General features: G+C 34.3%; 1 protein-coding gene across 2 annotated transcripts in view; it reads left to right on the top strand.

Moving 5' to 3' along the window:
* Window positions 1–14,967, top strand: part of mirr (iroquois-class homeodomain protein mirror) — a 162,793-nt gene that overhangs the window by 26,467 nt on the left and 121,359 nt on the right. For both annotated transcript variants that reach the window (XM_074118925.1, XM_074118923.1), the window contains exon 2: window positions 10,848–11,129. In XM_074118925.1, the coding sequence (XP_073975026.1) occupies window positions 10,848–11,129 (282 nt within the window). The remainder of the gene's footprint in view (window positions 1–10,847; window positions 11,130–14,967) is intronic.

Here is a 14,967-nt window from a genome sequence, read left to right as displayed (position 1 = left end):
CCTTTTAACCACTAAATTACTTAAAATTTATTATATTTACATTTTTATAGTTTTTATTTTTTTCTTTACCTTACGTTCTTTGAATCCCTACTCAAGAGTAAAAGCACAGAATTAAACTTACGTTTGCGACAACTTAGACCTTAGATCAACACTCTAACTTGACAACAAACCAATTTATACATTTATAAAACTGAGCGATTAAGTTCAACCAAACGCTCAATTTACATTTTAAATCAATTTCTACAATCTAAAAATACTTCGATCAATAGTTTACTCTTCTTTTTAACTCCTATTCGAACATGAGTCCCGCACGAATCGTATAGCTCAAAATCTATCATCCAGAACTCTTCCTGACAATCCGGACTGTCTTAAAAAAGAAATTGTCCTCGTGAAGAGAGTGACTCGGCAAGAGAGTGAAGTTCGGCATGTTTTTGAGATTAACTTTTGGAAAACATCTCCCCACTCATGTCTCTTAGTGCTGCACGAGAACCGAGACGAGACTTGAGCAACCGAGATCGAGACATGATATATATTTCGTCGAGAAATCTCGGTCTCGTCTCGGTTTTTCAAATATTAATTTTTAGCTACAAAATTATAAAATTGTGTTCTTTATTAATAAATAATCATTACGGGTATTGAATTAATTATTAAAAGATACGATTTTATTATATATGTTCAATATTACTACATCTATTTGACTTCGAATTACATAAGTAAGCAAGGTAAAGTAATCGCCTATTTTTTCAGGCGGGGCTTTACGTCCAACTACCAATTAGGTGTCGCGGACGGAGGCGACTAGCAAACATACTTTACTGTAAATTTCTCATATTAACCATTAAATAAAATCCAAAGCCTAAGACCGGGAATCGAACCCAGTACCACAATTCATATTAGCTTCGCAGGTCTCGCACCGCTCGGCTACCGTGGCGGCCCCCTTCGAATTACATAATTTTTACATAAATTCACTAAATTTCACTATTCATATCATTCATTCATTCAATTTCATAAATTTCACTATTAATAATCTAATACTTTGAACTTTGATATTATTTGAATTATATTTTAGAATTTTGGAATTAGTGAATTTGAAAAAAAAGACTATCACCTAAAAAATATTGCCACAAATTTTCGTTTTTAAGATACACTTTGCCCAAGCATTGATACATAAAAGAGCTTTTACTGAGTCAGAAGTTAGAGAAGATCTTCTATTGGTCATTATCAACGCAGCTTGCGAAAATAATCTTTCCGATGGCACTGAAATTGCACAGATACTAAAAATATCTTTCGCCATTCTAGACAAATTTTTGAAGGAATTCTCAAGTGTTTTCCACCATTCTAAGATGTCAACGTCTACTGGTGCTTGGTCTAATTTGGTGTAATTAATTATTTCTGTCTTCCATGCTTCGGTGATATTTGCTGATTTTTGAGCAAATGGTGCAAAAATATTGATGCAGTCATCGTCGTCGTCAAAAGATGAATCATCAGATTCTTTATCTTCACCAACAGCCATAACTAATGGAGCGGGAAGTTTGTCGGGAGGTGTATTTTTTATTTCACGAATCGAGTTGTTATAGCAGGCAGATATGTTATTTGGGTCTTTCATTTGGCGCGTTTTTAACATCTTTTTGAAATTATATAAAGATATATAACAGTAATAGTAACATATGATGCATTGAAGTGTAAGTAGTTGTCTTCTTTTACACACATTTTCATTACCAATATATAAATTAAAATAATTATTAGAAAATAATTACATTTTTTGAAAAGATTATTAATAGCTTTTAATACTTAAACAAAAATTCAAAAAACCGAGTCCGAGATCGAGACTGCATAAAGTTTCGCCTCGTCTCGGTCTCGTGCAGCACTAATGTCTCTTAACTAATCTTTGTTATCATTGTTATTTACAGCCGCACAGCGCGCATTGTAGCGCAAACGAGCGTGAGATAGTGTAGGGAGGCAAATTTTGTCTGACTATAATAGTAAGAGAAGGTACTAGAATGCTGAAGATTCGCTGTTTCTTTTAAGAAATATCTCTTTTAAAAAACCGAAAAAGTGCATCTTTTTTGCACAAATTTATATTTCTTTTCGGGGGGTCCCCCCATGGAGGTTGCCAATAAATTTTTGAATAAATTTATCCTACTTGAAGTGACTCTTTACAGAATGAATTTTACTACTATTTTTATGTATAAATATTTTCAAAAAATCCTAAAAAAAATTGTTTTTAAACTCCGTCTGTTCAGCGCAATCATGCCGCTCTGTAACTAGTCTGTTACTATTTCCAAGCTAAATGTTTCTAACGTGTTTCAGTGAGAAAGATGTAACTAAACTTTGCTCTAAAGGAACAATTAATTGTTAATTTACGAGCACATAGAAGCATAATACAAATTAGAATTTCAAATTTCGTAAAAGCGATTGAGTGAAAATGTGACATTTACTAACGTGTGTGAGTTCACAACCGGATTTTTTTTTTCATTTCAATAAAAGCTTTTCCTTACAAAATTAAGAATGAAAAAATTACAATAGATTTAAAAATCTAAATATATTAAAAAATTACAAATTACAGCTTCAAATATTTAAAAAATCTCTTATTCGATAAAGCTAGGTATAAACTACTTATGGCAAGTTCGGCCAGAATTGATTTAGCTAAAATGGCGAATATGAATAACTCAACTTGATTGTAAGAAAATTATTACATTATTTTTGAAAAACGTACTTAACTTACACACTAATTTAAGCTAATATGATGTACATCATTCTCCGAAGTTGGGTATCTAGGTTATTTTGCAGCTATTTGTTGAGTTACTGAGTATATATCGTGGGTGTTCAGTCGAACTCATCTTTTCGCGGCGCCCCCATCCTTTTAAATTTCGCGCCATGCTTTTCCCGCTTGTTGGTTCCCGCCAAACTTTTGTAGCCTCGCATCTTGTAACCTTCATAGTGTTTTCGCTTCTCTTCTTTCAGGCTACAGTGCATCTCGTCATCGGCAAGAAGAAGGAGCAACAACCGCCTTCCTGTATCCTTTACATCACACTTCTCTTCAGCATCAGTTCTTCTCCATCTACATCTGCAGGGTTATCTCGGTGTCTTTTGTTTGCCCTCTTTATGGCCCTGGCCCTTCTAGTGCCCTTAGTGCGTAAGCCCCACCACCTCGACAAGGTTGGACACCAAGTGGGGTCAAGGCCTGAAGGGCCAGGGCCATAAAGAGGGCAAACAAAAGACACCGAGATAACCCTGCAGATGTAGATGGAGAAGAACTGATGCTGAAGAGAAGTGTGATGTAAAGGATACAGGAAGGCGGTTGTTGCTCCTTCTTCTTGCCGATGACGAGATGCACTGTAGCCTGAAAGAAGAGAAGCGAAAACACTATGAAGGTTACAAGATGCGAGGCTACAGAAGTTTGGCGGGAACCAAAACGCGGGAAAAGCATGGCGCGAAAATTTAAAAGGAGGGGGCGCCGCGAAAAGATGAGTTCGACTGAACAGTGGGTGATGAGATTGTTAGTGGGTTAGCTGTACCCAAAGAGTTGTACATACTATTCTCTATGTGAGGGTTTGTGCAGCTAGGCTGGAATACCTGTAGGTTCACCAAATTCACTGTAGCTTCTCATTCTAAACCTATAGATATACCTCGTTGAATTAAACCACAGATAAGTTTAGTAACCACAAATATGTATTAAACAAAAATAATTTAAAAATAACTTTTTTCTTATCTTGCTTGGTAATAATTTTAAATTCATTAAGTTCATAAAAACAGAAAAATAAATTCAGTAATTATGACTAGTTTATATAATAAATGCTTGTTAAAAAGTATTGTTATAAACAAGCAAGTTATCTTGTCTAATTATGTGTCAAAAAAATATCGCTTTCTTCAATATATCCTTGAATTTTCTTCTTCGTAAAATCAATATTAAGTGCTTATTTTCATGAAAAATGAAAATGAATGGAAACATTGCTAGGTCAGAATAGAGAATTATATAAGCATGTAAGTACCTGCGCTATCATCTACATTTATCTAAAGTAAATATAGTGGCATTTTTTTTTGTTTGAAAAAATTACCGTTTTATATTTTTACAAAATAATTATTGTAGAGATAGTGATAAATACATCAGCTGTCACTTTAATGACTTCCATTGTAATTAAACGTTGTAAAAATATTGGCTCATTCCATTATCTGTTCAACCCCCTCTCAAATTGATATTTTGTCTACTTCTTACATCTGCATGTATTTTCAAGATCTGCGTGTACTCCATGTACGAGGGTCGTTTGAAAAGCCCGCGCAAAAATAAAAACTACTTAATTTTTTGGGGGTAAACCTTTTTTATTTTTCAACATAGTCTCCTTTTAGGCTTATACACTTCGTCCAACGCTGCTCTAGTTTGTTGATCCCTTCCGAATAATAGGATTTGTCCAAGTCTGAAAAATAGCCATTCGTTTCTGCAATCACCTCCTCGTTTGAATAAAATCTTTTTCCCGCCAGCCATTTCTTCATATTGGGGAACAAATAGTAGTCCGAGGGAGCCAAGTCTGGAGAATAGGGGGGATGTGAAACGAGTTGGAACCCTATTTCCATTAATTTTGCGACCACAACTGCTGAGGTGTGAGCTGGTGCGTTGTCGTGATGGAAAAGGACTTTTTTGTGGGCCAATCGTGCGCGTTTTTCTTGCAGCTCGGTTTTCAAACGGTCCAATAACGATGAATAATATGCACCTGTAATAGTTTTACCCTTTTCCAGATAGTCGATGAGGATTATTCCTTGCGAATCCCAAAAGACAGTCGCCATAATCTTTCCGGCCGAAGGAACGGTCTTCGCCTTTTTTGGCGCGGATTCCCCCTTGGTAACCCATTGTTTAGATTGTTCTTTGGTCTCAGGAGTGTAGTGATGTATCCATGTTTCATCCACAGTGACGAAACGACGCTTAAAGTCCTGCGGATTCTTCTGGAACAGCTGCAAACCGTCCTTGCAACACTTCACACGATTTCGTTTTTGGTCAAGCGTGAGCAATCGCGGCACCCATCTTGCGGATAGCTTTGTCATGTCCAAATGTTGATGCAAAATATTATGTACACGTTCATTCGAGATGCCCACAGCACTAGCAATCTCACGCATCTTCACTCTTCTGTCATCCATCACCATATCATGGATTTTATCAATGATTTCTGGAGTAGTAACCTCAACAGGGCAGGGCGTCCAGAACGTTCAGCGTCACTTGTGCCCATATGGCCACTCCGAAAATTTTGAAACCACTTATAAACTGTTCTAATCGAAGGTGCAGAGTCACCATAATGTTTTTCAAGCTTCTCTTTAGTCTCCTGAGGCGTTTTGCCTTTCATAAAGTAGTGTTTAATCAACACACGAAATTCTTTTTCGTCCATTTTTTGAAAATCACTCGACTTCCTCGATTCAAACGAATGCCAAACACAAAGAAATAGACCGATCTGGCTGAAACTTGGTGTGTGTTCTTCCAAGAGATGCTACTAACTAAACATAACCTCGATACGCGCCAGTGGTGCTATCTCTCTGACTTTGCACGGACTTTTCAAAGGACCCTCGTAACTGTATTTGTATCTGTTTGTTTCATATATCTGCTTCTTCTTCTAATATCAGTACTTCCTTCCAATATCAGTGAATGAATGAATAAATGCTGTTATTTACAAATTATATAAATACAATTGAATACTTTAAGTTATTTAATTTAATTCATTCTTAGCTTTACAGTTACAGTATTTATTATATTTATTCATACAGCAATTAATTTAATTGTTATGTTGGAAATGCTCAACCAGGAACTTCCGATATTTTATAACTGTGTTTAGGTATTTGGCGAGTGTTGTCCAGTTGGTACCATTTAATAAGTTGACCACCTCCTCTTATTTTAATTTTATTTTCCTAAAATATGCCTTTCTAAATTCCCCTAGTATTGGGCATATTCCTAGGAAGTGAACAGTATCTTCAGGGACATTTAGATTGCACAAGGAACACGTAAACATCCAATTCTTACTCCATTGTTGGTAGTTCAGGTCTAACAGTTCGCCTCTAGCTTTTAATATGATAGATTTACTATATAAATTTATTGCATTATTGTGGATATAAAATTCTGCTTGGTGTGGATCTAATTTTGAATATAATTTGTGAAACTCACTTTTATCAGCTCTGGTTAGCATTTCCATTTTACTATTTAGTTCAAGTTTTGAGAATTTCTTTGTTAATTTCTGTGTTAATATCAGTGTTTACTGCCAATATCTGTTCATTCTTATAATAAGTATGTAGTAAGACCGGGAATTGGACCCAGTACCACAATACATATTAGCTTTACAGGTCTCGCCTCTAACCGCTCGGCTACCGTGGCGCCTTCTTCTAATATCAGTGTTTCTTTCCAATATCTCCGTATACTTCCAATACCCATGTTTACTGCCAATATCTGTGTTACTTCCAATATCTGTTCATTCTTCGAATATCAGTATTTCTTTCCAATATCTGTGTTACTTCCAATATCAGTGTTTACTGCAAATATCTGTTCATTCTTCGAATATCAGTATTTCTTTCCAATATCTGTGTTACTTCCAATATCAGTGTTTACTGCAAATATCTGTTCATTCTTCGAATATCAGTATTTCTTTCCAATATCTGTGTTACTTCCAATATCAGTGTTTACTGCAAATATCTGTTCATTCTTCGAATATCAGTATTTCTTTCCAATATCTGTGTTACTTCCAATATCAGTGTTTACTGCAAATATCTGTTCATTCTTCTAATATCAGTATTTCTTTCCAATATCTGTGTTACTTCCAATATCAGTGTTTACTGCAAATATCTGTTCATTCTTCTAATATCAGTATTTCTTTCCAATATCTGTGTTACTTCCAATATCAGTGTTTACTGCAAATATCTGTTCATTCTTCTAATATCAGTATTTCTTTCCAATATCTGTGTTACTTCCAATATCAGTGTTTACTGCAAATATCTGTTCATTCTTCTAATATCAGTATTTCTTTCCAATATCTGTGTTACTTCCAATATCAGTGTTTACTGCAAATATCTGTTCATTCTTCGAATATCAGTATTTCTTTCCAATATCTGTGTTACTTCCAATATCAGTGTTTACTGCAAATATCTGTTCATTCTTCTAATATCAGTATTTCTTTCCAATATCTGTGTTACTTCCAATATCAGTGTTTACTGCAAATATCTGTTCATTCTTCGAATATCAGTATTTCTTTCCAATATCTGTGTTACTTCCAATATCAGTGTTTACTGCAAATATCTGTTCATTCTTCTAATATCAGTATTTCTTTCCAATATCTGTGTTACTTCCAATATCAGTGTTTACTGCAAATATCTGTTCATTCTTCTAATATCAGTATTTCTTTCCAATATCTGTGTTACTTCCAATATCAGTGTTTACTGCAAATATCTGTTCATTCTTCGAATATCAGTATTTCTTTCCAATATCTGTGTTACTTCCAATATCAGTGTTTACTGCAAATATCTGTTCATTCTTCTAATATCAGTATTTCTTTCCAATATCTGTGTTACTTCCAATATCAGTGTTTACTGCAAATATCTGTTCATTCTTCTAATATCAGTATTTCTTTCCAATATCTGTGTTACTTCCAATATCAGTGTTTACTGCAAATATCTGTTCATTCTTCGAATATCAGTATTTCTTTCCAATATCTGTGTTACTTCCAATATCAGTGTTTACTGCAAATATCTGTTCATTCTTCGAATATCAGTATTTCTTTCCAATATCTGTGTTACTTCCAATATCAGTGTTTACTGCAAATATCTGTTCATTCTTCGAATATCAGTATTTCTTTCCAATATCTGTGTTACTTCCAATATCAGTGTTTACTGCAAATATCTGTTCATTCTTCGAATATCAGTATTTCTTTCCAATATCTGTGTTACTTCCAATATCAGTGTTTACTGCAAATATCTGTTCATTCTTCGAATATCAGTATTTCTTTCCAATATCTGTGTTACTTCCAATATCAGTGTTTACTGCAAATATCTGTTCATTCTTCGAATATCAGTATTTCTTTCCAATATCTGTGTTACTTCCAATATCAGTGTTTACTGCAAATATCTGTTCATTCTTCGAATATCAGTATTTCTTTCCAATATCTGTGTTACTTCCAATATCAGTGTTTACTGCAAATATCTGTTCATTCTTCGAATATCAGTATTTCTTTCCAATATCTGTGTTACTTCCAATATCAGTGTTTACTGCAAATATCTGTTCATTCTTCGAATATCAGTATTTCTTTCCAATATCTGTGTTACTTCCAATATCAGTGTTTACTGCAAATATCTGTTCATTCTTCGAATATCAGTATTTCTTTCCAATATCTGTGTTACTTCCAATATCAGTGTTTACTGCAAATATCTGTTCATTCTTCGAATATCAGTATTTCTTTCCAATATCTGTGTTACTTCCAATATCAGTGTTTACTGCAAATATCTGTTCATTCTTCGAATATCAGTATTTCTTTCCAATATCTGTGTTACTTCCAATATCAGTGTTTACTGCAAATATCTGTTCATTCTTCGAATATCAGTATTTCTTTCCAATATCTGTGTTACTTCCAATATCAGTGTTTACTGCAAATATCTGTTCATTCTTCGAATATCAGTATTTCTTCCAATATCTGCGTGTACTAATAGTATCACTGTTTAATCCAATATCATGGTTTTCTTCCAGTATTTGCGTCTACTCCCAATATCTGCGTGTACTTCCAATAATTGATAATTGGGTAGAACTTGATATAACAGTACAGGTTAGATTAACATAAGTTTTTTGCTTTTTTTTTGTTAGAATAAATTTATTTAAACTTTATTTTGAAAGTTTAATAGCCTAATTCAACTAAATGCGTAAAATATAACGTGGTAATTTACTGCATTGATATCGGTCCAGAAAGTTCCGAGCAAGCAATTTCCAAGCTCGTAAATGTCGTAAACAGCATTTTTCATCTTGGTCGTAGGAAACAAAATATTGCTAGCATTATTTATGAAAATTAACATTTGTTTCTCTTGTCTTTTATGTATCTGTAATAATTATTTTTTTTTAGAACGTTTATCTAACTTCATAACCTCAATACTCTATAGGTAAAAAATTAACAACTTGGCTCATGAATAATCTTCTATAATACTAGTAGTTACTGGTAAATCTAACTAATGCAAACTACAAAGGTACTCTACACTCCTCATTAGTTAAATCACTGGGTTCTTGTTTACCTAACGGTTTAACGTGTCCCATGAATATTTCATTTCGCTTAAGTAATAAACCGATTAAAATATCTATTTATTACTAATTTAGTTAATAATTAAAGTGCAGGAAAAAAGTAATTGGTATAATTAAATGTGTTGTGCTGAGAGTGGCTGCTCTTTGCTGTAACCAACTTCCAATAAATCTTATTCTGGTTGATCCTGTACACTGCACGTTTTATTATTCCTTGAGTTATTAGGATCCGCAATTCTTTTAGATATTTATTACATTCATATGCATAATACGTATGAACAAGAGCTCCCTAAATCTGCACTAACTAAAATAAAAACAATATGTAGTTGTTTGAATTTGTAAAAAAAATGATAATAAAAAATAACGATAGCAAACTCAATAGTTAGTGTACCGGATTCCCTCGTCAATATTCCGTCCAAGTTCTGACTGTGTATAGATTTTTTTTTTTCTTCCTTTTAACCCTTTACAGCTCACTGCCCGGTGATGGACAATGTTGTTGGTAACAAGAGGTAGATGTCCAGAGGCCGGCGGTGCACTGAAAATAGCTATGGGCGCCAGTGACCTCAATGAAGTTGACGCGCTTTAATTAAAAATGAATAAATACATATTTTCTTAATTAAACACTTCTAAAACTTACTACGCTCGTATGGGCATGGGCATTACTTGAATTCGGCGAGTGCAAAGTATATTATTACTTCACTTGTACAATACATACCTATAGTAATTGATGTTTATTCAATTGATGCTCTAGCCAGTTTCTAAGATCTTATTTAGTGTTCATTGGCTGTTAGGACATGAATGGAACAAATGAAGAATTTAAAATAAATGTTCTCTCTTTGATTTTAATTTAAGTCCGTTGTCATGGTGACAAATCACTGCGAAACAAAGGAAAGGATTATTTGGCAAAACAAGGAAGTCTTTTTATTTCATTTTTGTTCTTTAAGTTGGCAAGACTGATTGCCTTCAACAAGAGCTTTTTCAGGCCGGAGAATGCGTTACATTTCTCATATATTTTAAGTAATAATCAAGTTTATTGTAATTACTAATCTGTTTTATTAAGCAATGATAACAATAAAGACAATTTTTTTTTTTTGAAGGTTACATGAAGCCTATAAACAGAGTCATTAGAAACGGGCATTGGACCATAGTCCACTATTACAGCATAAAGTAGTGATCATTTACAATGCTTTTGTGCTCAAGTAATAATAATAGTAATTAATATTTTAAAATGGCACTAATTTTGCTAGATTTTAAGAATTTATGTGAATTAGATATTTGATTTAAGCATTATTGAAGAAGTGGTTAACATTTCAGATACCCTTGGAACGGAAAAGTTATTGTAAGTCACTCAAAATAGTTACCACCAAAATAGTAACTATTTCAAGGTTGTCCAAATACAATAACTAGAAAATGTAAACTATCCTCTGGCTCCGACAAGTAAGGAAAAGATCAATCAATAGTGTAAAGATCAATGAAAATATTAGGGTATTTACTCGACTTAATTGATCCAGAATATGCTTGTCGTAGCATCCACTTCTTGTAACACCTCTTACCAGAGACGCTGTTTGCATAAATAATTTATTTGTTTAATTTTTGTTTTCTGTTGCAGGGTAGTCCAGGGCGAGAGAGCGGAAGTCCTCGGTCACCAGGCGCGGGCCCAGCCGGGCCGGGTCGGTGTTGTGAAACGGGTCGTCCAATATTTACTGATCCAATCACTGGACAGACAGTCTGTTCTTGCCAATACGATATGCTCGCCTATCAAAGGTTACCACCTTTGGGTGTATATCCGGCTCCTTACCCACCGGAGGCGGTAGCAGCCTACTTTCCGGCGGCTGCCGCGGCCGCCGCAGCCTCACTCAACCCTCCTGATCAACCGCCCTTCTACGCTGCGGTAAGTCTCCATTATTACCATTCTAGCTTTATGTGTACAATTGTTTTAAGTGTAAGCAATAATTAATTCATATGCAAATCTAAATAATAATATTATTCAGTGACATAAAAAAAAATATTATGAATCCTTGAATTAATATTTGAAATGAATAAGCATTGAATACAAAAAGATGTCCAATGCAGCAGTTAAGGACTGTCTCATGAACCAGTTGCTAACTTCAGTTCGGATCTAATGCCTTGTTTATCCCCACGGCCAACCCAATCACATTGACCCTATAATCACAATTGCACCTAAACACGTTAAACCAATAATGGATTTATGTTCAGATAGTAGCTCTTATTTTGTTTATATTTTAACATTTATTACAATTTCCGATTTCTGAAACAATAAAAGAGGAATTATTTTATTGAAGTTGAATAATAATTACAATCTACTAATTATACCTATTACAAGAGGGAACTTTGTTATTTGAAACGAAATGTGTAACTAAATACAGAAGCTAAATGCTAACCGCCAATCTGCTAGGTTGTTTGTAGTTGCCGAACATTATAAAGATACGTATATCCTAGTACCAGTTAGATATTCATTCAGAAGGTTAGACCCTCGGTAATGTATACTACAGCTACTAGTATAACCATGCTAATTTCCTATGTAAATTAACTAACTACCGATTTCTTAATAGCCCAAAATTGAATGGTAGTAAATCATCGTTAAGTGTTTGCGAATTTATTTACAATTATTTGTTAATTGGGAGGAAAAAACTCTAAAGCGCAAATTATTATGGTTACCAATTACTGTCAAAATATCATCAATAAATTTGTGCATATATGTATACGTACAGCTTTTCTAAATGGAAAGTGCGTTTATGTATGTACATATCAAATATAATGTATTTATTTTGCAGTATTTTATTGACTGTCCATAAATCCAGAGGTGAAGTGAACGATTTCCAATTAGTTTTTATGCCTTTGCAGCTTAACCACAGGTTATCTTCAAAACAAGCCTGAGTAGATATGTACGTATTTTTTAATGGACTAAAAGAAATATTGTAAAAGCTTGTTAAAGCTTTAATTAAATATGGATTCAGTTTGAAATAACTGAATGATATCTACACTAACGTAATGATTCTTTTGGTGGTTTGGGCAGTAGCGAGGGGATACAATACTCTGCGTGCAACTTAGATCTTATGCCAGGCGAGACAACTCAACACAGAGTCCACCCTACAATAAGGAAATATCTGGAAGAGCGGGTAGCCGGCATTAACGGTATCCTCTCCTCGGTGCCAGGACATTCCCAATCTGAGAATTATTTCCTTTCTGCTCCTCTCATCCCTAAACCTATCAATTCCAGGTCCTCATTTTGTCTTTGTTGGCCGATCTTACGAGTAATTACGCGAGGGGCATCCGTAAATTGTTAGAATTAAGACTAATTCGACTCATTTCTCCACGTTTAATTTCAAAATAAGATCAGTATTTTGGAGTTTTACTTTGTTTTGGACATCTTAGTAGTCGTGTTAGTGTCCACATCAGATTTTGAATTGAAGGCTTGTTGACATCTGAAGCGTTTTACAGTGCATTGCCTAAGGCTCCGAACAGTTTTCTTTCGTTACAGACAACACTGTGAACAATTAGTGAAAATGAAATTCCAGCCAGATATTTATCACGACCTCCATGCTTCTTGTAAAAATCTCCCTCAAATCTGAAAATTTTGAGTTATTTTCTAAAATTTGTAAGTCTTTATGAATTATAGAAATGAAAATAGTTTCTAGAGAGAAATTAATCGGTATTTGATAGTTCTGCTTTAAATAAGATTAAACTAGTTTATTTCTGAAATCCTTTGCTTTAATGTCTCTTTCTTTGTCTTCAATTTCTGATTTCCTGAAATACCCTTCGTTAATGTAATCGCCACTGTAAAGCATCCCGTCAATACTTGCTAACTCACACTTTAGTGCGCCAACTTAATGTCTCATAAATTCAGTTAGAATAAAAGGTTCACAAACATAAACAGAGAAATTCTCTGCTTAATTTACTCAAATTGCTGGGAATATTTAATAATTTAAATGCCTATACAGTCATCGAGACTACAGGTTTAAGCTGGGTTCAGAATTCATGAAATCTAATGAAAGAAAACCATTTTAATTGTAATGAGCAAACTGCATGAGTTCCGCTATTAATTTCTGCTGAAGATTGTTTAGAATGCTAGTGAAAGTATATTGCGCTAAGTCCTTTTAAGTCCACTGAATGAACTTCTATAGATTCCTGGCTACAAGAGCTCAAGGCTACCTTAATTTATTTGGGTAAAAATGTACAGTTAACTTCATGATTTTGTTTTGTTTAAGCAGTAATTTTACCGAAATTTACCGTTAATTTGATGTAGACTGCCATGAGGGCCAAAATGTGTGATTATTTCCATGTGGGCTTAAATTATTAAACAAATTAATAAATCGAAGAAATAAGTGCTACATACACATAGCACTTCCCATTGTTTTGTCTTATTAGCTATTAGTTTCTTTAGTAAACCTTGTTTCTCTTTATTACTGCGGATATGTTTTTCTACGTGGTGGATATTAGAGTAAGCCTCGATTTCATTAAATAGAAATTTTCTAGTTTTAATGTTGAATTAATTCTACAGATACTTGCACAAAAAGAGGTTAAGGTAGTGATTTGAATGTGATCTGTTGACTGAATGTGGGTCGTTTGGGGGTAGCTTCAGGTTTAGTCTCTTGGACTTCAGTATCAGCTAGAATAACGATTACAGGCGATAGTTAAAAGTAGTATTAATTAGGACTGTTTTTATTGTATTTACTGTAAATAGTTGAAAATTAGTTGGAATATTGTTTTTATTTATTTTTCGATCCCGCGCTAAGCACATGAACAATTCTGCGTTAACTTTAGGCAAATCACGAAATTAGCGCATGCGACGGCCCTGCCATGGTGGAAAAAAGAAAACAAGATTAAAATCATATTAATTATAAATTATTTAATTTATTGTTGTTCAATTCGTTCAATATTATTGTCTGAGGTAAATGACTTGAATAAGCAGAAGAGTTCACCCGAAGCAATGAAGAAAATAAAGGATGATTCCAGCAAGTCAGCAACTCTCCCTTCAATGACTGGATTCGATGGCTAAAGGGCTGGAGAGGGAAGATATGTCCCTGGTCCCATCGGCTCCATGCTACTTCCCAGTGAAGTCGTAGCGAGGGAAACGAAAGTGCGATCCCAGCACGAGAGGTTGTAAATGAAGAGACGACGGTAATGACCAAGTTCTCGATGCGCAGGAAAAGCAAAAAAATAATATTAAGCTATAACTTAAAGCTATCGTGAACAGGCGAGGTGTGTAATTTGATGAAAAAAAAACAATTATATCGGCACTGTAAGCACCTAGGTGGAGCCTGACTTGTAGTAACAACATCAAGCATCTTCAGATAACCCAAAACAAATTTCTCAGACTCGCAACAGACTCTCCACGACGTACTAGAATTGACTCACTCCACGAGACTGTGTCCATTATTCCCATACCCTCCTTCATCCAAAATCGTCTGCTCAAACTCCTTTCCATCCTAGACTGCCATCCCAATCCATTCTACGATCCTTCTACAACATACAGACACAGAAGACTAAAACATATCCTACTCTAACTCTCTACACTAGCTGCAGGTATTTCCTCCTTTTTCCCTGCATTCCAATCCTCCTCATCTAACTTTTTTTTTCTGTTACTCGGTAAAGAAGGTTGAAATGTATTATACATTTATACTTCTTTAATATTTATTCTATGTCCCAAGCAATATGGATAACGACTTTTTCTCAGAAACTAAGATAGCTAGAAAAAAACTAAAAAA

This window comes from Rhodnius prolixus, unplaced genomic scaffold, assembly GCF_049639745.1.
Source record: "Rhodnius prolixus isolate KJV_2025 unplaced genomic scaffold, Rpr scaffold_2, whole genome shotgun sequence".
In the NCBI taxonomy this organism is placed as follows: Eukaryota; Metazoa; Arthropoda; class Insecta; order Hemiptera; family Reduviidae; genus Rhodnius; species Rhodnius prolixus.
The sequence above is the reverse complement of the archived record's forward strand: the minus strand, read 5'-3'. Positions and strand labels throughout refer to the sequence as shown.